This window comes from Populus trichocarpa, chromosome 10, assembly GCF_000002775.5.
Source record: "Populus trichocarpa isolate Nisqually-1 chromosome 10, P.trichocarpa_v4.1, whole genome shotgun sequence".
Taxonomy (NCBI): Eukaryota; Viridiplantae; Streptophyta; class Magnoliopsida; order Malpighiales; family Salicaceae; genus Populus; species Populus trichocarpa.
Genome location: NC_037294.2, coordinates 19,358,972 through 19,382,089, shown reverse-complemented (window position 1 = coordinate 19,382,089; position 23,118 = coordinate 19,358,972). Strand labels below are relative to the sequence as shown.

The window sequence follows — 23,118 nt, the reverse complement described above, 5'->3', positions numbered from 1 at the left end:
AAACTTATTTTATATCAAGGATAATATATCCCGATATGATTTGTTGAACTCTAAGGAGCCCTTTAATCAATCCCTTGGAGAGTGGTGCTATTACACCATAGAGATCCTTGGTCAATCCATTCCGATGGTGGGGATGTTGTGGGTGTAAAGACTTGCTGAGGTGGTAAAACTTAATTTTACCTCTGAGCGGCAAAATAAGATGGGTTGCTCTTGGTTGATGAGTTGTTAGAAGTCCGAATGAGCAAAAGTGCTTGTGGTAACGGGTAGATCCATCAAGCATTCTATCCCAAATGTGTCGTAGTTGTGTGCTATGAGATGATTTTGAAATGTCATTAAAAAGAAACTGAAAGTTTTTTTTATTAGTTACTCACATAGGCTATTTTGATAAAGTCCTAAAAAATCCAAGTAGCTCGAGGGCAAGATTTATATCTTGGATAATCAGTTAATCTTCTGGTCCTAACAATTTGATTCATCCTCCCTATCCAAGGTGGCTGGAGGTGGGTGCCAGATACCTGTAAAAAGTCTCTTTTAGTGAATTTGGAGACTCTTCAATGATTAAGTCATTGACTTTTTAAGAGAAAATACAATAATATTACAGAGAGATATTTTTTGAAATAAATATGCAGTGGAGAATGGAGATTTCAAACCTTTTTTGGTTGAAGAATTCATGATCTATTTATATCTCATAAATCTCTTAATGGAGAGGAGAGTTTAAAATGTAATATTGCCCTAATAGTTGTAATGAGTGAAAAATATCTCTGACATCTGTATTAGTGTTGATGGAAAATATCCCTGACATACGTATTAATATTGATGGAAATATGATGGACCCTTAGAGGACTTTTATACACCTAAGAATATAAGGAGAGTATGATTTAAAATGTAGTTGTGTCCACGGGACTAGACTCTTCCCTAGGTTGAACTCAAAAGAGATGAGTCCTTTTTTAGCCGAGTCTAAGGGAGGTAGGTCCTTCCCTTGACGGAGTTTAAGAGAAATTGAGTTTTTTTCTTGACCGAGCTAAAAAAAATGTGTTTTTAGAGTTTTTGGATCTATTAAATCTGGATTTATCATTTATCACATTGAGATTGAATTTTGATTAGTTGAGCCAACAACACTTCCATTCAAAGAAAAAAGAAAGTCAAGGTTGAAATTTTGGCTCTTCTATATCTATACATCTATATCTATGAAGTTGTGTGCACATTTTGGGCCCTCGATTCCAGTAAAAATGCTGAAACCTGATATACGTATTAATATTGATGGAAATATGATGGACCCTTAGAGGACTTTTATACACCTAAGAATGTAAGGAGAGTATGATTTAAAATGTAGTTGTGTCCACGGGACTAGACTCTTCCCTAGGTTGAACTCAAAAGAGATGAGTCCTTTTTTAGCCGAGTCTAAGGGAGGTAGGTCCTTCCCTTGACGGAGTTTAAGAGAAATTGAGTTTTTTTCTTGACCGAGCTAAAAAAAAATGTGTTTTTAGAGTTTTTGGATCTATTAAATCTGGATTTATCATTTATCACATTGAGATTGAATTTTGATTAGTTGAGCCAACAACACTTCCATTCAAAGAAAAAAGAAAGTCAAGGCTGAAATTTTGGCTCTTCTATATCTATACATCTATATCTATGAAGTTGTGTGCACATTTTGGGCCCTCGATTCCAGTAAAAATGCTGAAATTCAAATTTTGGAATATTAGAAAGAAAAAAAAAAAGGCCTTGTCATGGTGCCCAATGCTTTCATCACTGGTAAAATGTGAAAAAAAAAACTTTAGGAATTTTTATTGATTGTGGAGATTGCTTACTCATCGCACTCTGGTCCAACATTTGAACTTATACGTCCGTACAAAAAAATTAATATCGTATTTTATTAAGTTTAAGTTTCATCTTTGATAACTGCTCCGTGACTCTAATTAAGAATTATATAACAAAAAATCAATTACTCTATCCAAAATAAAACATCAAAATCTCTGTGATATTGTACTCGAAGACATAATTATATATAATGAAAAAAGAAATGGAGTGCGAGTAAACTAGTGGGACGTCGGAGTATACTCCGTGTTGTTTTGGTGGTTTCGGGTGTGTGGGCGGTGGGTTCGTGCACTCAGGTAAGTATAGAAACTGTACTCCTTTGTCAGTCTCGACTAGAGTCTCCAATTTAACAATCCATGCATACTCATTAGAGTAATCAGAAAAAACTTTACTCTCTTTCTGTACTCGACACCACTTCAAGTTCATTTGGCGATGAGTTGCCACCTGTGAATTTCTGGATCTTGTGGTGAAAATCAAGAAGATCTTTTGTCCTTTTTCTGAGAAGATAAAATCCTGGACTGCTTCACTTTTTCTTTTTTCTTTTACAATACGTCCAACTTCCTAAGAAGGCTAGATTGTAAAATATACCTGAGAAAACAAATACTTTGAATAAAAAATTCTTCATTTCTATTTTAAATAATGTGAATATTTGAATTTGACCCTTCTTGGATGTTTTAGTGAAAAAATAACATGAAAAAAAAAACCTTACAAGTCTTTTATTCTTCACCCTTTTTCTATAATTGATAAAAAAAAAAAAATAGTCTTAAGAGTATGTCTAGTTTAAAAAGTTGTTTTTAAAAATATTTTTTATTTAAAAATATATTAAAATAATATTTTTTTTAAATTTATTATTGAAATCAGTACATCAAAAACTATTTAAAAATATAAAAAATATATTTTTTTAAAAAAATAATTAGAATTGTTTTTTTCAAAAACATTATTGAATTTAAATATCAATCACCAACTAAAAAAATGGACTGTTTACCAACCCGAAAGCGTGGAAAAAAGACAAAAATATCACACCCTCTCTTAAAAGAGCGGCATGCAAAAAAAACAAAACAAAAAAAAAAAAGGTTATCAAATTGGAAGCGACGAATTAAGCCCTGTAGGGCCTTTCGAGAGCTTTTAAAGTTCACAATTTAAAGTTTAGACTTTAGACTGCTAAATACTTTTTAAAAAACATTTTTTAAAAAAATTATTTTTTTATTTTAAATTAATATTTTTTAGTATTTTTAGATTATTTTGATGCACTAATTTTAAAATAATTTTTAAAAAATAAAAAAATATTATTTTAATATATTTTTAAATTAAAAATATTTTAAAAAATAATTACAAACACACTTTTTAAATAGGTGTTAGATTACTTTCAATTTTTTTTATTTTATATATATATATATATATATATATATATATATATATATATATATTTTGGTGTTCTGATTTTGATATGAAAGCACTGCATCTGTAAACCTATCCATTGAAAAGGCTATAAAATGGATGACATCATGCAAATTGAGCGCCTTTTAGTTGTTGAATAGGCTGGAGTATAGTAACCGAAGCTATGGATGCCTGTAACCTCGAAATTTGCATTCCTGGCCGGTTTTTAAGAAAATTCGTTATAAGGTTCGGTAACGTGCTGCATTATTTTTTTAAACTATTCTTTTATTATAAATATATTAAAATAATATATTTTTATTTTTAACATCAATATATAAAATTATTAAAAAATTATATATAAAAAATTAATTTAATATTCTACTCAAATAAATAACAATTTAGAAAGCATTTTAGAAAACATAAGCTACCCTCTTTGTAGATTTCATTGCGTGCAAGATACCATTTTCTTTTTATTGATGGTCTGTGGATGATAGGCATGTCAGAAATCGCTGGAAGGCCATCGATTGCATGTTTTTCAATTTGTGAATCGTGCTCCGTAAAATCATGTCTATTTATTCGATCGACTCAGTTGAAAGCAGAGAGATCCTGCATTAGAAAAAAAATGCCTTTTTCTAATTACTAAGAAATTTACAGTTACAGGCTTACAGCCCCACACAGCTCAGTGAGATTTCCTGCATTAAATTTCCTTCTCCCTCTCTCTCCCTTCCATGGCCTATGACGTATGTATTGGGAACCAGCCTCAATAAAATACAAATGGATTTTATATAAAATAATTAAACAATAAAAAAAATTACATGGTGGGCCTCTCGAGGCAAAGAAGGCCCGGGTGATACCCGCTGCCACACCCATCTGCAACCCTTTTTATTCACTCTTAATTTATTATAAATAGGAGCCCCCAACCCACTAACCTGCCTCATTGACGCGGTCTCCATACTCCAAGAAACTCACTGTTTCGTTTTCACTTCCTGTGACTCGTTTTCTCTCTCTCTGTTCTTGCTTAGAAGCCCATTGAAAGAGGGAATTGAGAATTTTAAGTATTCTTGAGAAGTAATTTTTTGGTTAATTGTCATGGCTATTACTCTCACTCATAGTGCAAGTGAACCACCACAATTCTACTTTGATGAGAAGTGGAAATTGTCCAAGAAAGAGGGGTCATCAAGAAGCAGATCCTCAACTTCTTCTCTGATGAAGGATTCATCTCAAAGGAGATGTTCTTTTACAAGAAAGTGTGCAAGGCTTGTTAAAGAACAAAGAGCTAGGTTTTACATCGTGAGGAGGTGTGTGACGATGCTTATTTGCTGGAGAGACTATAGTGATGCTTAAAGAATTTGGGAAGAGAAAGAAAGGAAAGACAAAGGGATCTAGTGAGAGAAACATTGGTTGAGGTTTCTCTCCTTTTTTGGACTCTTAACTTTATATCTCCTTCGTTCAATGAGATGGTTTCTTGGGTTTTGCTTCAATAAAAACCCATTTTCAAGGCATTTTCTTGGCATCCAAGAGGAAGAGGAAGGGCAAGATATATATACATGTATATAAAGATTTTTTAGCCTTTTTTTTTTTTTTTTTTTGCATTCTTTTGCTTTTTGGTTTTGTTTTTTTGGAATCTGGAAACTCCTTAGAAGGAGATGGTTTCTTGATGTTACTGTTAGTTTCAGTGTTAGAGATTAATATAATAGAGAGATCATCCATGCGTAATTCTCACTATTCTTCCATGTCCATTATCTATTTTCCCTTTGTCTTAATGATTGAAGTGGAGGGTGTGATCTCACATCACTCTAGTTTCTTCTCTCTCTCTCTGGACTTTGTGAGAGAGACAGAGATTCCATTCAACCATTGCAGCAGCTATTGCAGGTGTGTCTCTGTGGAATTGTGGATCCGGTGTGCTTGGCCGCATCAGTTACTATTTTTACTTCACTTTTTTTAATTTTTAATGTATCACCATCATGGATGTTGATAATTAATGAAATTAGTAGAGTCGTCTCAGTGAGAAGATGGATCAAGTGGGGGGAGCGAGTATCTTCTTAGGTCCTTCAATGGCCCAAAAAGAGCGCAAAAGAGATGCCTTTTTCTTCAATTATTTTTCCACATTAACTGCCATGGCAGTCAATAAAGCTTGATTTTGAAGAAATTAAAGATTACACTTCGCACTGTTTATGCACTGTCATTTCTACTAAATAGGGTTTCCTTGTCCTAGCTAGGGAAGGTAATGGGCGCGAATCTCAATGCCCAGTATAATGCTCCAAATGACGATAATATCCTGCATTCTCGAGCCACTGACCGGGGCAAGGACCACTTTGACTGCTTATCCTGTTCAGGGTTGTTCTTGTACTTTTCACGTGAACATCAGTGATAAAGGGTGGGGGTAAATCTCTGAGGCATGTGAGTGGTAAATTAGCATGTAGTTTGGGGGGTAATTCTGTCTATGGAGATCATTTACAGCTGGGCTCCCCTCCCCTGTCGGCTGATACCGGATACCGTGGCTGTGTGGTGTTAACATCATGGGTTCTGACTACTGCTCGTTATAAAATGGAAACCTTCGGGAATCATAAAGCTTCAAATTCTAAAATAAGGAAGCACACAATTAAGAATTTTGAACTTTTTGGCGTGTAATACAGATCGGAAATTACATGATTTTTTCATTACAGTACCGAGTATAGCATGCTGATTTATGTAGCAACAGCAGGGCAGTAGTTGTTGCGTTGGAAATAGAAAGTTGGCTTCATTGCTGACTATGCCACCGATTGATCTACACATGGGTTCGCAAATTCGTGTTCTTCACGGCTCACAGTTCACGTAGCAACTGTCTCTCACCTTTCTTCGACCGCCGTCGTTTTGGATGATGATAATTGACCTCAGTGCATGTGCCTAATTCACGCTAAATGATCTTTCTAATTAGGTTTAAACCGACCTTATGCATGCAATGTAATATCTGCTTACATCTCAGCATTATAATTTATAGTTTATTGGGTTATAACACCACCTTGATCCTAAGTTTGCAACAAGAAAATAAAATGTTTTCACTGATTTTTATTTCTTGATGTTGATTAGAAGAATTAATTAAAAATACCACATCAAATAAAATTATATTAGTGTTGTAGTAAATAGCGGGGTGAAAATAACAACGTAAAAAAAGAGAATATAAATGATTTGTGACCGGTTTGGCAGCTGGAATTAATTTAAAATATAGGGAAAGTGTGGTGGTGGCGCCGGAAATCCCAAATCGGAATACGGTCTGCTTTTTTGATGTGCCGAAACACATCATGTTCACTGTCTTTTTAGTTTGAATTCATGGGTTGATAATTGATAGCTTGGCTATTAGAGGTATCTTTATTTTTCTATTACTTTCCATTTTCTCTTCTTTCCCTGGTCTTACTTGTTCATTAGGGTCAAACAAAAACTTTACTTTCCTCCTAATTTTTTCTTCTTTACACGCACTTTCTACGCAATCAAACAAGCATATCTTCCAAACAAATTAAGATTTCGATATTAATCATTGGAATTTAGCTTGGCGTGCCAAGGGAGACATCAAGAACAAAAAGAAAACAAGGATAAGAGGGTCTCCTTCCTTATCTTAATTAATTAGTGGAGAGGTGAACTGGACATGATAGCTCCTGGAGAAATTAAAACCAACAAGGTCAACCCGCAAATCCTCGCCCACTTTTATTTGGATCATAAGAATCTTGATGGGTTTTTAATGTGTAATGTTGGTTTATTTTATATTCCATATATTACTATCTATGTTATTGTTGTTGTTTTTCTTCTTATTATTATTTTTTAATTAATATAAATGTTCAAGGCAGCTTGGTTAATCTCATATACTTGAAATTAATAATTTATTATTATTATTATTATTATTATTATTAATTTATTAATTCGCTAGTCTGAATTTACTATCATGCAAAAACATTACTGAGTATTTGGAGATTAAAAAATATTTTATAAGTGAATGTTTAGTGTGTATATTTCTCCTCAAGTGTAACAAATATAAATTAATTTCCCACATCTCTCTAACATGGTCAATCCAAGTCATTATTTATGATCTTAACTTGATTCTTAGAACAAAATTTACTTGACAGCTGTGGTAATAGTAGATCGAGTTTTGTACTCTAATTAACGTGGAAAATGTTAAGAATCAATCTCTCTGGGACACCCAAAATCCCCATTTATGATTGCATATTGATTCCCTTAGCCACAATGCGAGACTTGCGAGCTCTCTCAGCAAACTTTCCACCTTATCCCTCTCTTGACCAGGCCCATATCTATAATCTACAGTTGCCGCAATTAAATTTTTCATTCTTTTCGGCGTAAAGTATATTTTAAAAATCACTACTATTTATTTCACCTTTTCTTTTCACGTTTTGCTATTGAAAATAGTACGTTTAGTATAGACTATAGTTGGTCATTGGCTTTTTTCAAGTGAAAGTAATCATATGTTTTCTCGATTATAGAGTAACAAGGAAGAATTAGCCGCACTGTTTATCCTAACGGTCCATATTCTTTGGGAGTCTTTGATGAACAAAAAAAAAATAGAGGATTGAGTTTATACTAAAGGAATGTGGATGTTCATAGAATTTTTTTTTTTTTATCTTCAGCATTTCAATCGAAGCTCTATAAAACCGTTGATCAAGCCAAAATTCAGTCTATAATTTATACCATACATCATCATCGACAAACTTTGTATGTTTGTCTTGTAAAGATGTGTCGAAGATCGGCACTCAATCTGCCGAAGTATATTTTAAAATATCGCACATAAACTATAATTTAATGTATGTGTATTTTTTATTGTTTTGATAAGATGTTTTTAAAAATCGATGTTTCTGTTGTTTCTTTATAACATGCGGTTGTTTGGTGCTCAAAAGCAATTATTTTTTCCAGCTGCAGATCATCATTCATCGGTGAAAGGGAACACTGATTTCCATCCTCGTTATTTATATCTTTATTGACTAGACGGAGATGAACCAAAAGAAAAGTTTTAGCGTTTGCAGTAGCGGTGTGACAGGTTAAAGTTTTATTTTATAAATTATAGTTTTTTTAATATAAATTCTTTTAAAATTATAATTAAAACAAAAGACAACTGCTATACCTTAACACATTGCCAAGCAGACACGATATCCTCGTGTACTCACGTACCTTGCCACATTACCGAGCAGACTATCCCCATGCACTAAAAATATTTCAAGGCAACAACTGTGGGCGCGCTCCACTGTTAATTTCGGGGAGAAGCATATAAGAAGCCAAAAAAATGTTTCTTTGTGTGGGCTCTACAACTGATGGTGGGCCCATTCCCGATCCGTGACCCCCTGGTTTTTCAAAAGCCCCCACAGCAAAAGCAGCACTCCTCTACACGTCCCTGTTCGGTCAACGGTCACATCATGGACACGCAAGGGTGAGTAGTCTGATCAAGCGGCCGAAAATAAATATTACACAGAGTGGAACTCTTCTATTGCACGGCGCTATTTGGAAACGCGATCCCAACAGCGTTATTGCGTTGGGTGGGTCCCAATTGGGAGTTGTTATTTTATGGGATGAGTGGCGTGGTCTTGGATTGGGATAGGTAGGAGGTGGAGGCTCGAGCAATTATTGAAGGGAGGGACCCCTCCCTCGAGTTCCTCAGCTCCGAGGACATGGGCATGGTATCCAGATATCACGCTCCAACCATGGAGTTTCTGGGATTGAATTTTGCGACATGCTCGGTTTTTGGGATGTTGGACCACTCTCTCGGTGACTAATACATTGCATTTTGGACTGTGTTATCACTTATCACTTACAGTTTGACCATCTTTAATTTTAGGTGATATCATTTCGGAAAATCTTATCTTCCTTTTCCTCTGAGGTCCCTCCCCCCCAGCCACTTTGATAATGATATTACCAAGGCCATGCCCCTTTTTTGGTGATTAGAAAGCAATTATTTTTAGGATATAGAAGGCATTTATTTATTACCACCGGTTAAAAAAAAAACTAAGAATTAAATGTGTCTCTAAATACATAACATTTTGACCGTGATTATTATTTTATCAATAAAAAATTAATTAACTTGCTATTAGGGATAATGTGGTTTTTTTTTTTTACAAGAGCCATTAATTGTTGTGATATTTATTAAGGACAACTCAATTTTTTATATATTTTAAATACATGGTATAATATTACTCTTAAGAATAATTTTTTTAAAAGGTTAACGGAAACAATCCAACATTTTTATCTTTTACATGTATAGTATAAGGATTATAATACTTCTACAAACAAAGTTTTTTGAAAGGCTCACAAGAGCAATTCGATCTTTTTATATTTAAAAGCATAATGAAGGACCATACTACCTTTTAAAACATATCTTGCCAGCTTGCATTAAGGATACTTTTTATATTTTTAAACTGGTTTTTAGTTATTATCAAAATGGAGTAATTTGGTATTTTAACAACCGTAAATATTATTATTTTTTAAAATTCTTGATGTGTGTGGCGTCGTACCGCGTGCATCCAAAGGCAGCCTTCAAGGGCATTGTTGGAAGGGTTTCGCCATGATCTTTCTGTTGATACCGTGCTTGTACACAACAGAGCAATGATTGGGCTCTGATGAGCTTTTTTCTCTCATTTTTCCTTGCCAAAATATAAATGTGTCTTTTTATTATTTTTTTAATTTCATCCATCATTATTTGGTTTTATTTATTTTTTTTATATGAAACTTGGTCTTTATTTTTTTTGTTTATATTTTTCTTTTTCTAATTGAACTTTGTTTTTAGTTTCATTACTCAACATTTGATTTCAAGTTATTTTTATGTCAAATTTAGTCCATAATATTTTTATTGATATTTCTTTTGTGTTTGGATCCTTTTTTATTGTATATTTTATTCAATTTCATCTCTTAATTTTGTTGTGCTATTTTTTACGGTTTACCTTTTATAGAGTTGGTCACAGGTTGATTTTGTTTATTTTTTAAGTCCTTTTTCAATTTGATTTTTTTTTAATTTCTTTCATCAACATTTTATTTATTAGAAATTAGTCTTTGTGCTATGTTTTTTTCACTTTTATTTATATGGGGTTATACCAATGTTATGCTTAGGGTTGCAGGGTTAACCTGATTTTACTTATATTTTTTTTTTTTTGTAAAAAATTTCTTAATTTTTCCCTTCAGTATTGAATTGTTTGATAATTGAGTTGTATAGTTTTTTTATGCTGTTAATTCTTTTTATCGGTTTGTTTATTGTTGCAGCTTTTTTTATTCGTATTATTTAAAATAGTTGAGCTTATTTAAAATTGTGTTTGGAATAATGGTTAATCAATGTGTTCAAGTACTTGAATTTTTTCTCTTTGGTCTTAGGAGTTCCATGTTTATAGTTAAATAACTGAAAAAACAATTCCAATAAATGAAACTTAAAGGCCTACCGATGTTAAAGTTAGTATATATGAGAAATGTAATAAATATCTTAAGGTAACAAATGACTTGAAAGAATCTTAAATTCAAGGAATAAAGATGTTGTTTTCTTGAATTTTAAGTGGGTTAATACTCTAAAATCCGTAAAAGTTTATCTTACAAGATAAAAAAATTATGAACCCTTACTTGAATGGTTCAAGGGATATATATATATACTCCCTTGAACCTTGTCGTTTTTATAGAAAGGAAGGATTGAAAAGTCATCTACTTTCGACAACATTAACGAGACACATAATAACCCCTACATATACAAATGAGACAGTAAGTATGACAAGTCTCTTAAGAGACCCTACATACACTTATGAGTATAGAAAAATCATTACATCAATATAAATTATTATTACATATAAAGAGTCATGACAATTTATCATGCCTTTAATACTTTTATTTTAGGAGATTGTCTAGAATCAAGCATATAGTCTTAAAGCTTGGTAATAGTTGAATCAAAATGCTTTAGGCTTAACATATTTGTCAGACCCATGTTTTCCTGGGTCCGTCAGTCAGCCAAGCCCAAGTTTTTTTGGTCTGTCATGTTTTCCAGATCCACGCTACATTGAGCATGACTGATCATTAAACCCAAGTTCATTGGATCTCTCATGTTTGCTAGATTCACGCTTTCTTAGGTTTGATATATTTGAAAGATGCATACTACTTTGGTCTTGGCTAACTGTCAAGTTCAAGTTTTTTAGGTTTGTCATGTTTGCTAGATCCATGCTATCTTAAACTTGACTGACTATCAAATTCAATTCTTTGAGTCTGACATGTTTGCAGACTCATACTATTTTAGGCTGATTGATGCCAAGCTGAAATCATTTAGATCTAACTTGTTTGTCAGACTCAGATTATTTTGAGCTTGACTAACTCTCAAACTCAAATTCTATGAATTTAACGTGTTTACTAGCTCTATTTTATTTGGTTAATTTTACCCAAATATTTTGGCTCGTCACAGAATTTATATAAATGACACCTTTGGAAATACTAGCTGAAGTTTTAATTATAATTATTGAGCCGACAACCAATGTCACTAGATAAATCCTAATAGATTCTACCCAATTTAATTATTTTTTTCAAGTTATTTTACATAAATATAGACTAATTAAGTCTCTTAAAGCGATGAAACATTCTGCATTCGACACCATACTTTTCCACGAGTTCATAAGAAGTTAAACGGTAGATTTCTACAGGCGGAGCATTGGAGGAGTGATATTAGCTCAGCAAAACTAAAAACTTAAACCAACATTAGACTCGCGTACATCCCATACCGAGCCTAAAATATCCAACCCTGCAATGAGAAGAAGAGACCATGGGCTTTAAAGTTCTTTTTCTCTAATCGTATACTGGGCTTCAAGCCCACATTCACATTTGTCGCTCACTATATTCGTTTCTTCTCACACACAGCTGCGCTGAAAGACCACACCAAGACGCCTATGGCCACCGATATCCCTGTCATTTCCCCCGATACCTCGTCACTGATTCAACCCGATTTTTCCATCTCTTCTCGTATTCTCTTCTCTCTCACTGAACCAGGTCAGTTCAAACAAAAAAAAATCATCATCTGGTAGTAAGATTTTATTGCAGTTTTTTTTTTTTTTAAATAGTTTTTTCTTATAGTGAAATTTGAACTGATGTTCGATTAATATGCATCTAATCACTTGTTTCTGTATATTAATATAGAAATGTGAGGCAAAATGAAGCAGTAGTAATCTTTTTTTTATTAGTAATTAAAACCCTAGGGTTCTGGCCCCGATTGTCGTTATTTTCATGTGTCTGATTCTATCTCAATAGCCAATAATAATAAATGTTAATTGGTGATTATTATCTGATCTAATTGGATGAATCAGGCTATTGAGGTGACATGAGTGATTCAATTGATTTATCCGGTGATGGAGGTGTTGTCAAGACAATCTTGAGGAAAGCGAAAGCTGATGCGCTTTGTCCTTCGGATGATCTTCCTCTTGTTGATGGTATGGTATGCTCTTGCTGCTAGTTAGTGATTTTAACTAACTTGTTTTTGGTTTACCAAATAAAATGTGAATTCTTGCTTTGAACAGTTCAATACGAGGGCACACTTGCTGAAACCGGTGAAGTTTTTGATACGACACGCATGGATAATACTGTGTTCTCATTTGAACTTGGGAAGGGCTCGGTGATTCAGGCATGGGAGATTGCAGTGAAAACCATGAAGGTCAAAACTTGCTTTCTCAATGCAAGCTTTCTACTTCGTTTTAAGATTTTTATCTCTTGTAGAGTAACATGTATATTTTTGGTTTTACCAGGTTGGGGAGGTTGCAAAAATTACTTGCAAACCAGAATTTGCTTATGGCAGTGCAGGTTCCCCGCCAGATATCCCACCTGAGTATGTCAATGTAGATTCATTTTTCAATTTGTTGTTTAGAATAACTTTTCTGATGCCGAGACTTGTTTGAATTAGGAACATTTGTGCTCAAAATCAATGGCCTAGGAAAGATCTACTGGAAATGAAATAAATGTGACTGGAGATTTTTGTCTCCAAAAGCGTTTCCTAAATATGATTGGTATTTTTACTAGAATCACCTACTGCCACTGCCACCACCATTTTCACCCCAGCTCGTTGAGCATCCTCATTGGAATCCTTATTGGCCGCCACCATTATTTTCAACCCGGGCTGCTTGATTATCCTCCTTGGTACCGCACCCTCATCAGCAACCTATTCAAAGTATTAATAAAATCTGCATGTGTGCACAATCAACGAGGTAGTCATAGACTGGTGTTTAAACACTAACAGGAAAGCCCATCCTTAATTTTTCCCCGTATAGACTCAGACGTCCCTTTTAACAGCCGTTCAAATCTCCCACAAGATTTAAACCTTGGTGGATGGCAGCTGAACTGAATGTCTTTCTAAACAAGCAATCCAATTCTCCTTGTGGATAGTTCTGAGTGCAGTCCTGGATCTTCCATCTTGGATATCTGATTCTAGTTTTCCGAGAGATATTAACAAAGAATGTATACCTATCTATTCTTTTGATGTTATAATAAAAAAAAATAACTCATGAATCATGCATATAACATTTGAGGTGACTGTTTCGATGAAACTAGTCATGCAATTTTGTGACAGAAACAAGATGAATTTGTGGGTCGATAGACTGTCCTGTTTAATTAATCCCCTAAGTATGTTGGTCCAACTACCATTAGAGATATACAATAATCTTGTGCAATTTTATTATAAACTTTGCAATTCAGTTACTTTGGTGGATCAAAGATCTAAATTATTTGAATTGTAAAATGGAGCTTGTATGGCTAAAATAATCCAACATGCCAGTTAGTGCACGCTCTTGGTAGTTGTCTTCGCACTATCATAAAAATGGAGGTCTGGTTCTACTTTGATTAAATATTTGTATACTTTAAACAGCGCAACTCTTATTTTTGAGGTGGAGTTGGTGGCCTGCAAGCCACGGAAGGGTTCCAGTGTGACCAGTGTTTCAGAAGAGAGGGCCAGGCTCGAGTAAGTTATACTTCTTGACATAAAAAAATAGATCACTCTCAATTTTGAATTTTTTTTTTCGAATTTTCCTCACTGACACAATAAAATGGCCTTGTGACATTCTTTAATGTTGAATCAGGGAGCTGAAGAAGCAGAGGGAGCTTGCTGCAGCAGCTAAAGAGGAAGAGAAGAAGAGGAGAGAAGAAGCTAAAGCCGCCGCTGCCGCCAGAATACAAGCCAAGCTGGAATCGAAGAAAGGTCAAGGGAAGGGGAAGGGAAAGGCAAAATAGGGCCATGTCGCTGTTAACTTCATGAAGAACGAATATTAGATAAATGAGATGATACATGCAGGAAACATTTGTCGTGTGCTTATTGACTTTGACCATATGATGATATGAAAGACCTTTAAATTATGAGTTGTTAATACCTTAAGATTTTCAGTTACGGACTGGTCAAGATTTAGATGGTGCGGGCCCTGGGGGTGCTCATGCCTCTGAGATAAAGTCCCAGTCCGCTCTCACCTGGGATGGTGAACTGGGTTATCTTTTTGGGTTAGGCAAAGAGCTTGAGAGGCCGAGTCGGTTAGTGTCCCCTCCTTGCTCAGAACAGATGGTGAACGCATTATGCCTGAGCTTTACAAAGGAATCAATCTATTACTTAAGACGGAGGCTTTAGTTTGCATCCTTTGACCCTGAAAGAAGATTTTACCATATAGTATTTCTTAGATCCCACATTGCACGGTTGACACCGTAAATGCAATATAATTACATTTCTGAGCTGCTGAAATACTGTGATATAACTTGTATTTATGTCATTGATTATACAGGAACCTCCGTTTTTATAATGTTAAATCAAGTGTTACAACAATTGCTTAGCCACCCTCAATTAGTCCTTCCATGTTCATCAATGAGCTTATAAATGCTGTGTATTTAGTATATAAATCTATCAAAACTATATGCCAGTGCTTGTAGCTAAACCATGTATGAAGCATCCAATCCACCTTGTCCATTTTCATTCCACCCAGATCCTGCCCTAAATTTACAGACTGGGCATGTTCCCTGTTGCCGTAGCCATGGATCAATGCAATTCGCATGGAACTGCAAAATGAAGATATTTTCTGGCATGAGGTCTCAAAACTTGTACTGGTAAAACACAAAGCCATTGAAGATTACTGTTTTTCACCCAAAGAGGGGAAAGAAAAAGGAAAAGGGGAACTGAAATAACTACAACATAGCAGATGCAGAGAAATTGCTTCAACAAGTCACTACTTAGTACGGGCAAAATTTGAACCGAGTTTCTGACTGCCCAAGGAAGCAAGTCAGAGACCAAATGGCATAAAAGAATGCACAGCGGTCTATGTTTTAAGCACTTAAATGAGGGACCCTCTGTGAAGTTAATGAGACCAAGTGGTCAGTTTAGATTAATAAAATAAAAGGGTGCGGTGCAGCAAAGTTAAATAACTACGAGAAGAGTCTGAACCTGATGTAAACATGGCAAGGTGCGGATCACTTCCCCCATGCTAACTTGCTCCAAGCACACACTGCAAGTCAGCTCATCATCTGAAGACTTCATGCTCCCAATAGCATTACCTGTATCTTGCTTCTTTTGCTACAGAGAAGAATAAAAGAATGGCTGATTAACTGCGCTGATGTGAGCCAAAATGATATTGAAAAATAGAGGGCTCCATTGCTGTAAAAAGGCATCATTATGCCTGATGTACTAAAAAGTGGTCAGCAGGTGCAGAAATACTTAAGCTGTCTCCAGTTGCAGATGCAGTATTATGTTACTGTGTTCAGTATGCACGCCCAGTTGCACATGTAGCTTTATCTACTGTGTCCAGTAGGCACACCCCGTTGCATGTGTAGCATTATAAACTGTGTTTGGCATGCATACCTACTCCCACAGAAAGAATTGTATGTGCCTGACATGGTTGCTCATGCAAGGATCCACAAAAGTTGATTGTTTGAAACTTAGGAGATGCCCATTTGACAAGAAACGATCATTTGAAGCCAGTTCTAGACCATTAAAAGAAACAATTATTTGAAGCCAGTTCTAGACCATTAAAGATGGTAAACTAATTATCTATCCCCCACACTTCTATACCACTAACCAGTAAGAAGCTTTACAGCACTGACTTTTACAGAGATACAGCCACTGAATGTGCATTGATAGACCATAACTAAAGCAGTTGAATTGTTAAATGACAAGGCAGCAGATTGCGAACCACATTTGCACGTCTCAATGTGCACAATATAAATTTTAATGAACCTGAAGTTCTGACATACCTAGAAAAAAAAAAGGGAAAAAAAGTAATTGACATGAAACAAAGGCTTGTACCTCAGCCGAGACAGAAGAAGAGGCTTGTTGCATTGAGGAGCCACCACTGACAACAAGAAACAGCTTGTTGTCAAGACATCAAAACACAAAAAAACTCAAAAGGATATGCAGAGAGAACAAAAATATGTATGATAAGCTATGCATATGTTGCTGATTCAAACTGGTTTTGTTTCTTTTCAAAAAGAAAAACTACATTCTTCTAAAAATCATCTTATGTGTTTGATTATTTTTCACTTTGCTAAAACAGCTATCCAGGATCTGATTCAGGGAATGTTGGAAGAGGTGGGAAAATGAGGAGGCTCTACCTTCTCTGGATTTGGAGTGTTGTTCATTCATTCAGACTGGTTTTTAAGATTTTCAAGTTCTCGAATCAACAAAGAAATCTGATAAGTTCATGGGGAACTCCAAAATTTTTTTAACTAACTGCTCCAGCCCGACAATCAAACTGTTTATATGGAAACAAAATTGACACAATATGCAATCCCTAAGCATGGCATGCTTGCAGACACCCACAACCAAAAGGCCAAATGCCTAAGCAAACTCCTCAGTCTCTATAATGCCATTCGTATATTTTTCGAGCAACATTCACATAAAAGCACTTCTAAAATACACAAGTCAAACAAAACATTAACACTTACTTTTGAGGACCAGTGACCTTGTATTTGTGAACTGGAAGGGCATTTATCTCTTCCTCGCTCATTGAAGTGCCATTGGGAACGTTATCACCATCCAGTGCTCTCAAAGTTTCATAATCTGCATGCAAACAACCCCTACATGAACAATCCTTTTCAGAAAACAAACGAAATTAGCAAGGAAAGAACAAAAGTAAAATGAAAACTAAACAGCATGTTTCATCTTTCAAAAAAATTGACTCGTAACACATAATTGTCCCCTTCCATGCACAATACAACCACGAACACAAACCTAGGTCATCAAACTCTCGATCAAGAAGTGCAAGCTGAAGCCTGAGTCCTTGCAAACGCCCTCTGGTAGCAAGGGCTATGGATGGCGGCATATGCAACCGCAACTCAGTATGACCAAGAAGACCACTTGCCATCACAGCATGGGCTTGCGCCTGAGCTTGGAGTTGTTGACAGGTTGCATACATCCTCAAAGTCGTCGCCATAAAAAACACACCAAGCACTAGCCAAAGCTACATCTCAAAAAAAAAAAACATAACATAGTTAGCACAAACAACTCTAAAACTCATCATTATCAGTAAAGAAAGACATGAAATTTACTAGATTCTGTATTCAGTTAAAAAAAAAAAGAAAAATACCAGGAAATTAGGTGACATTTGGTGCGAGTTCAAAATCATGAATAGCAAGAGAACTGCCAAAACCAATAGTAAATAAATAAAACAAAAGGCAGCAAGAAGAATTTGAAAGAAAAAAACGATTAAACTATAAGACGGATTTATTATTGTTGTTATTATTAATATTATTATTGATCATGATGTGCGACAACGATGATGATGAAATTGAAGTTACCTGTGACAAGAAAAACAAGTGAATTGGAATTGACAGGCCGAGTTGCGTGAACACGCTGATTATTGTTATTAGAAAAAAACACAACAAATTATTACATAATCAACAAGAAACAAAAATAAAGAAAGGAGTGACATTAATAATAAGATTACCAGTGTACGTCGTTCAGGTACAAAACTAGGGAAGCCATTTTCGATATCAGATCGAGCTCCCCGGAAAACAAAACTCATTCTTCTTTTCGTTCCTTCTATCTTGATAATAATTATATTATCAATGTATTTCTTTTAATAGCAATAACAATAGCAACAGCACCAGCTTCTCCACTCAGCTTCGATTCCGTCAATCTGCAATTAGTTCGTGATTTAGGGTTTCAATTTTCAAACACCTAACTCAATCAATGAAATGAGATGAGATGTACTTACAGAGGATGATCATGATGGATATGATGCGATCTAAGGGATTGAACAATGAATTTGTTGGTTGGTTTTAGGCCTTTCCTTTTGTTTTGTTGCCTAAAACCAACGCTTTCATTTCAACCTTTGTCGACTCCCCGAAGCCAATACTCGGTTCCTTCCGTTTTGTGAACCATTGCGTCCGTTATTATTTGTTAATGATGATGGTCTAAGCGACGTCGGTTTTGTGCTTTTTATTCACCACACGAAAATGCTTACCATGTTTTCTCTTTCTTGGGATCCTTGGGCTGGGCTGGGCTGGGCTGGGCTGGATGAGTATTTTGTTACAAAAGTACGCTTTTTAAGATAAATCAACAATAATAAGCTCTTCCTTGATCTTTTAAAACTAATAAATTCACTTCTATTGAATTGTATTAACTATTTTACCTCTTCGTATATTTAAAAAAAAGTCACTGTTTCAGTGATATTCTATTTTCTTTGGATTTTGTTATGAAACGGTATTATTTGTTTAATATATCTAATTTATCTTTTCTGTAAAGAGTTCTTAAAAGGTGTGGCGTAATGACAAAAAACTTGAGATCTGCAAAGTAGGTCTCGAGTTCGAGTCATGACGTGCATATTTTGTAAGAGCCTGAGACAGCCGGGATTTTACTTGTTCACCTGGACCCACAAAGCATGCTTTCTAAAAGTGGGGTTTCCTCAAATCTAAAAAAAAAAAAAAATCTCTCCAGTAAAGCATATTATAAATTCGAATGAAATTACTACTGTGAGGGAAGTAGATACGATTTCGTCTTTGTAATCCTGGTTTCAGGGATCAAGCTTTTGGATCACTACTATGCAGAGGTGCTCTAAACTTTTTTCTAATAATTACTTCAATTAACGAGGATAAAATAATATTACAGTTGACTTTTTAATTTTAAAAATATTCGATAGAATGAAAAAAAAATGTATTTAGCCTTTTTAGTTAACCGTTGCAATAATTAAATAATTTTGAATTTCAAAATTATCATTTAATCATATTATAAATCCAACAATTGATACACGTGACTAGTTGATGGAGACAAGATTAACATTTAAATTTAAAAAATTGACACTCGTTAATTATTACAACATTGAACTGCCACCAACCTTAATTCTTTTTCTTGTTCGTTAATTATCATGCGTGTGCCGACCAAAAGCCTATGAGCCGGATTTCATGCTCAACTTGTAAAGAGTGTTTGGAACAATAGTGATAGTTTTTTAAAATATTTTTTATTTTTAAAATTTTAAAGATTAATATTAATATATTAAAAAATGTAAAAAAAGTTAAATTTTTATTAAACTCCGGTTTCACCGCCCGTCCCGGAGACATTTTTGAACTTACCTATCTTTAAAGAGTGAGATAAATAGGAACTCAATTTGTCTGCAACAGTGACACACAATTGGGCTATAACTTATACATTAGGTATTATAGCTCCAATATGTATCATGTATGAATTTTTATTTTTAAAATTTTTTTTTATTTAAAAATATTAAATTTATTTTTTGGATTTTGTTTTAATATGAAAAAAATAAAAATATTATTTTAATGTATTTTTAATAAAAACACATTTATAAAACATTATTAATTACAATACTAAACACCCATAATTGCATGGACGGTACGGGGCTTCTGGAGGGCTTTTTGCCAAGCTATATCCAATCCCACGTAATCTTAATACCTAACTTACTCCCTTCAGCTGTGCTTTTTATCTGCTAACCTCCCTGATTTAGATTTCTCTAATCAAATCAAAATGGATTTGGCTTCTAATTTATTGCATATAAAACTACAAAGATAAGATAATATTCGCAAAGGACAGTCATGTAAATTACATCAAGCAAGAATGTTATTTTTTTCAAAGGAGATATTTCTACAGTCTGATTGTACAATGTTGAATGACTACACATATACAAGTGAGTGGATCACATATGGCGGCTGACACTGCCAGCCTACCTCTCAGAAAGTTCAGAAATCCGTATTCAGAAGAACTAAAAGCCTGTTTATTTAAAAAAATTATATATATTTACCTCTCATTTTAATATTTTAATATCAAAAATATTTTTTAAAAATTAAAAAAATATTATTTTAATATATTTTTAAATAAAATAATATTTTTAAAAACAATATCACCCTATTTTTACTCTACATGAACCGGAAGTCAGAAGCATGTATAAGATTTAAAATATGATTGAGACTTTTCATTTTAAAATATATTAAAATAATATTTTTTATTTTTAAAAAATTATTTTTGATATTAATATATCAAATAATATGAAATTAATTTTTTAAAAAATTAAATATTTTTAAAAATACTTTCAAAACAATTTAACAAATCACATCGTGAACTTCAATGATTACTAGCCGTCCATTTGCATCAAAAGACAGGAGAGTACCTTAACAGGAGAACCGCTGGCTGGACAGAGACATGGAGATTGGTGAAATTTCACAATCAAATGGCTCTCCAGAACAGCCGATAGGGCAACTTTACACTATTGCTAGTTGTAAAGTGCAGAACAGAGCAAAATGTGTTGGCATGGCACCCACAAGCCAACTGCCCCCAGTATTAAACCAAATTAATCATATTTCATTAGTTATTTTTATTTTTATTATTATTATTATAATAACAGTTATTTTTTTAAATATTATTTTTATTTTTAAAAATTATATATGACATCATATATCAAAATTATACGAAAATATTAAAAAATAAATTCAAAATAAAAAATTTAATTTTTTTAAAAATCATTTTTGAAACATGAAGACGAAATCACTCAGTAACCTGACACAAATTCAACAGAGATTCAGAGAATAACAAATATGAAAGCAATGGAAGGGAGTTGAATCCCAATTGGCATCATATTTTAAATATATTATTTAAGATACAAAAATATATTACCGAGCAGTGCATTTGATGCTCCAAAATCCCAAATTTTCTTCACGCACAGCCACTGTCCGATCAGTGGGCTACGACTAGGCATCGTGGTGAACCATGGACTGGACGATGGCTCATTTTTTTCAATCCAATCCCCACACTCCACAACGCCCCCAAAAAACATGGAACTTTATATATTCTCAAGTCTTTAAAATAGGGTGGCACCCCATCCATCAAAGACGGGTAATAAAGGGCCTTTTCCCTTTTTTTTCTACTGAAAATATATAGACTTTATTAGCCCCACGTGTGAGCTGACCCGGCGCAGAGTAGTCATGCTAAATTCTTGACGTCCAAGCCGAGCCGTTGACCAGCAAGATCACACCTTAACTCCGCAAATCCAATCCTAGAATTTTCAAGATCATACTCCATCCAAACATTTTGTTGTTGGTGGTGACCAATCAAGAACGATGAAATTCCCAACTCGTCAGAGTTTCCGAAAGTAAAGCACCACACTGAATCCTTCCCTCTAACTTCACCCGGAACCCGATACAACAATCTTTGACCCGATACACTCATCTCGGCTCCCCGAAACATTAACTTAACAACCGGTAGATTTGGCAGGGTAGAGCTAGTTGAGTCAATCAAATAACAGAGATCCATTGCTCCTTGAAACACGTACTGAGGTTCGTTTAAAACTCTTAGAACCCCTGCAGTTTGTAATAGAAATTCTTTTCTCAAGGCACTATAAACCGGACCCAATAAAAACGTGAACTGGGTACCCGAGTCGACCATGGTTTGCCCTGCTCCGGTATGGTCCGGTACAAACACCGATTTGGGCAAAGGCAAAACCTTGTTATTTACCTTTATTCCCTCAAGCTGAACCGAGTAAGCGACCCGATCAAAATAGGGTAAAGGGGTCGAAATTTGAACCAAAGGAGTGTAATTTAAGGGTTTAAGCCACGAGTATCTGGCTTCCCCAAGAAGCAAAAAACCGGTCGAGTCAAGACCCGATATGCAATATGAGAATTTTCTAAATCCCATCTGGTTCACAAATGATAATGACCCACGGTTCATGCCCATTAACCCGGTTGTCTTTGCATCTTCCTCTGTATTGGAGCTAGAGCCCGAGTCCATGCACCCGAAAACAGTAGCGGGCCGCGTCAACGATCCGAACCGGAAAGTTTCAAATGCGAGGTGGCCTTCAACGGAAGAGGCATCAGCGTAAGAGATGATGAAGTGGCAGAGCTTGGCCGGGTCACAAGTAACGGGCAGGGTAAGGTCACTGGTTCGTGTCTTGCAGGTTTGTGAAGAACAAGGTATTTTAGTGTATGTTTTGGAGGCAAGAGGATTAAAAATGGATGTAAAGTTCGGTTCTTTTTTGCAACGGAGCCAAGAAAGCTCACTGCCTGTGTCAAGAACCATTGTAATGTTTTGTGGGGGCGTGCCAATGGTGAGAGAGGCAGTGAGGGTAACATTGTGATGAAATAAGAGCTTGCCCGTGGTTTTTGAAGAACTATTGGAGAAGAGTCTTCGTGTTGAGATATGATGGTTGTTTTGGATTCTTAGAGGTAATATTATTGGTGATTGATTTGAAGAGAAACATTGTTTGGATCGCAAGAAAATGAAGGAAATAAATAGCTGGACAAGAAGCCGAAGATAAACCATGATGTCTTGTTTGATAAATTCTGTTTATCTTGGCTTGGGGCTTCAATCGCTTTCAATGGCTTATAATTGTAAACTTGAAAGATCAATGAACTAATTGATGAAGGCGAGGGAGGGAGTTGCGGTCAATCTTGTGGAGTTTCCTTTATTTGTGTTGCTTAAATACTATGCTTGGAAAAATGCATTAATTGTAAGAGAATACGTGGTGTTAGTTTTGGAGACTGGGATTT

At 34.8% G+C, this 23,118-nt stretch overlaps 4 protein-coding genes across 6 annotated transcripts; 2 read left to right on the top strand and 2 right to left on the bottom strand.

Annotated features, from left to right (window-relative positions):
- Positions 1-4,103: 4,103 nt before the first annotated feature.
- LOC127905815 (small polypeptide DEVIL 11-like) lies at positions 4,104-4,914 on the top strand. The gene has a single exon (XM_052456194.1). The coding sequence runs from the start codon at positions 4,279-4,281 to the stop codon at positions 4,531-4,533; it is 255 nt and encodes an 84-aa protein (XP_052312154.1). The 5' UTR covers positions 4,104-4,278; the 3' UTR covers positions 4,534-4,914.
- Positions 4,915-11,998: 7,084 nt separating this feature from the next.
- On the top strand, positions 11,999-14,511 carry LOC7490387 (peptidyl-prolyl cis-trans isomerase FKBP20-1). Its single transcript, XM_002316238.4, has 6 exons — positions 11,999-12,165; positions 12,480-12,602; positions 12,690-12,823; positions 12,915-12,994; positions 14,027-14,119; positions 14,238-14,511. The coding sequence occupies exons 2-6, from the start codon at positions 12,494-12,496 to the stop codon at positions 14,386-14,388; spliced, it is 567 nt and encodes a 188-aa protein (XP_002316274.2). The 5' UTR covers positions 11,999-12,165; positions 12,480-12,493; the 3' UTR covers positions 14,389-14,511.
- A 365-nt stretch (positions 14,512-14,876) lies between these two features.
- LOC7490386 (E3 ubiquitin-protein ligase SDIR1) lies at positions 14,877-18,519 on the bottom strand. Of its 3 annotated transcripts, XM_002315180.4 has the most exons (9): positions 18,345-18,519; positions 18,075-18,266; positions 17,926-17,980; positions 17,715-17,767; positions 17,360-17,588; positions 17,074-17,188; positions 16,436-16,481; positions 15,578-15,706; positions 14,877-15,195 (listed from the first exon to the last, which is right to left on the bottom strand). In XM_002315180.4, exons 2-9 carry the CDS (start codon positions 18,150-18,152, stop codon positions 15,070-15,072), a joined length of 831 nt encoding a protein of 276 aa, XP_002315216.1. In that variant the 5' UTR covers positions 18,153-18,266; positions 18,345-18,519; the 3' UTR covers positions 14,877-15,069. The 3 variants fall into 3 exon arrangements, with proteins under 3 accessions (XP_002315216.1, XP_024466522.1, XP_024466523.1); XM_024610754.2 differs by lacking the exons at positions 17,715-17,767; positions 18,345-18,519 and having other exon boundaries at positions 18,075-18,260; XM_024610755.2 differs by lacking the exons at positions 17,926-17,980; positions 18,345-18,519 and having other exon boundaries at positions 18,075-18,214.
- Positions 18,520-21,172: 2,653 nt separating this feature from the next.
- Positions 21,173-23,118, bottom strand: LOC7490385 (aspartic proteinase PCS1). The gene has a single exon (XM_002315179.4). It carries the CDS (start codon positions 22,889-22,891, stop codon positions 21,557-21,559), a length of 1,335 nt encoding a protein of 444 aa, XP_002315215.2. The 5' UTR covers positions 22,892-23,118; the 3' UTR covers positions 21,173-21,556.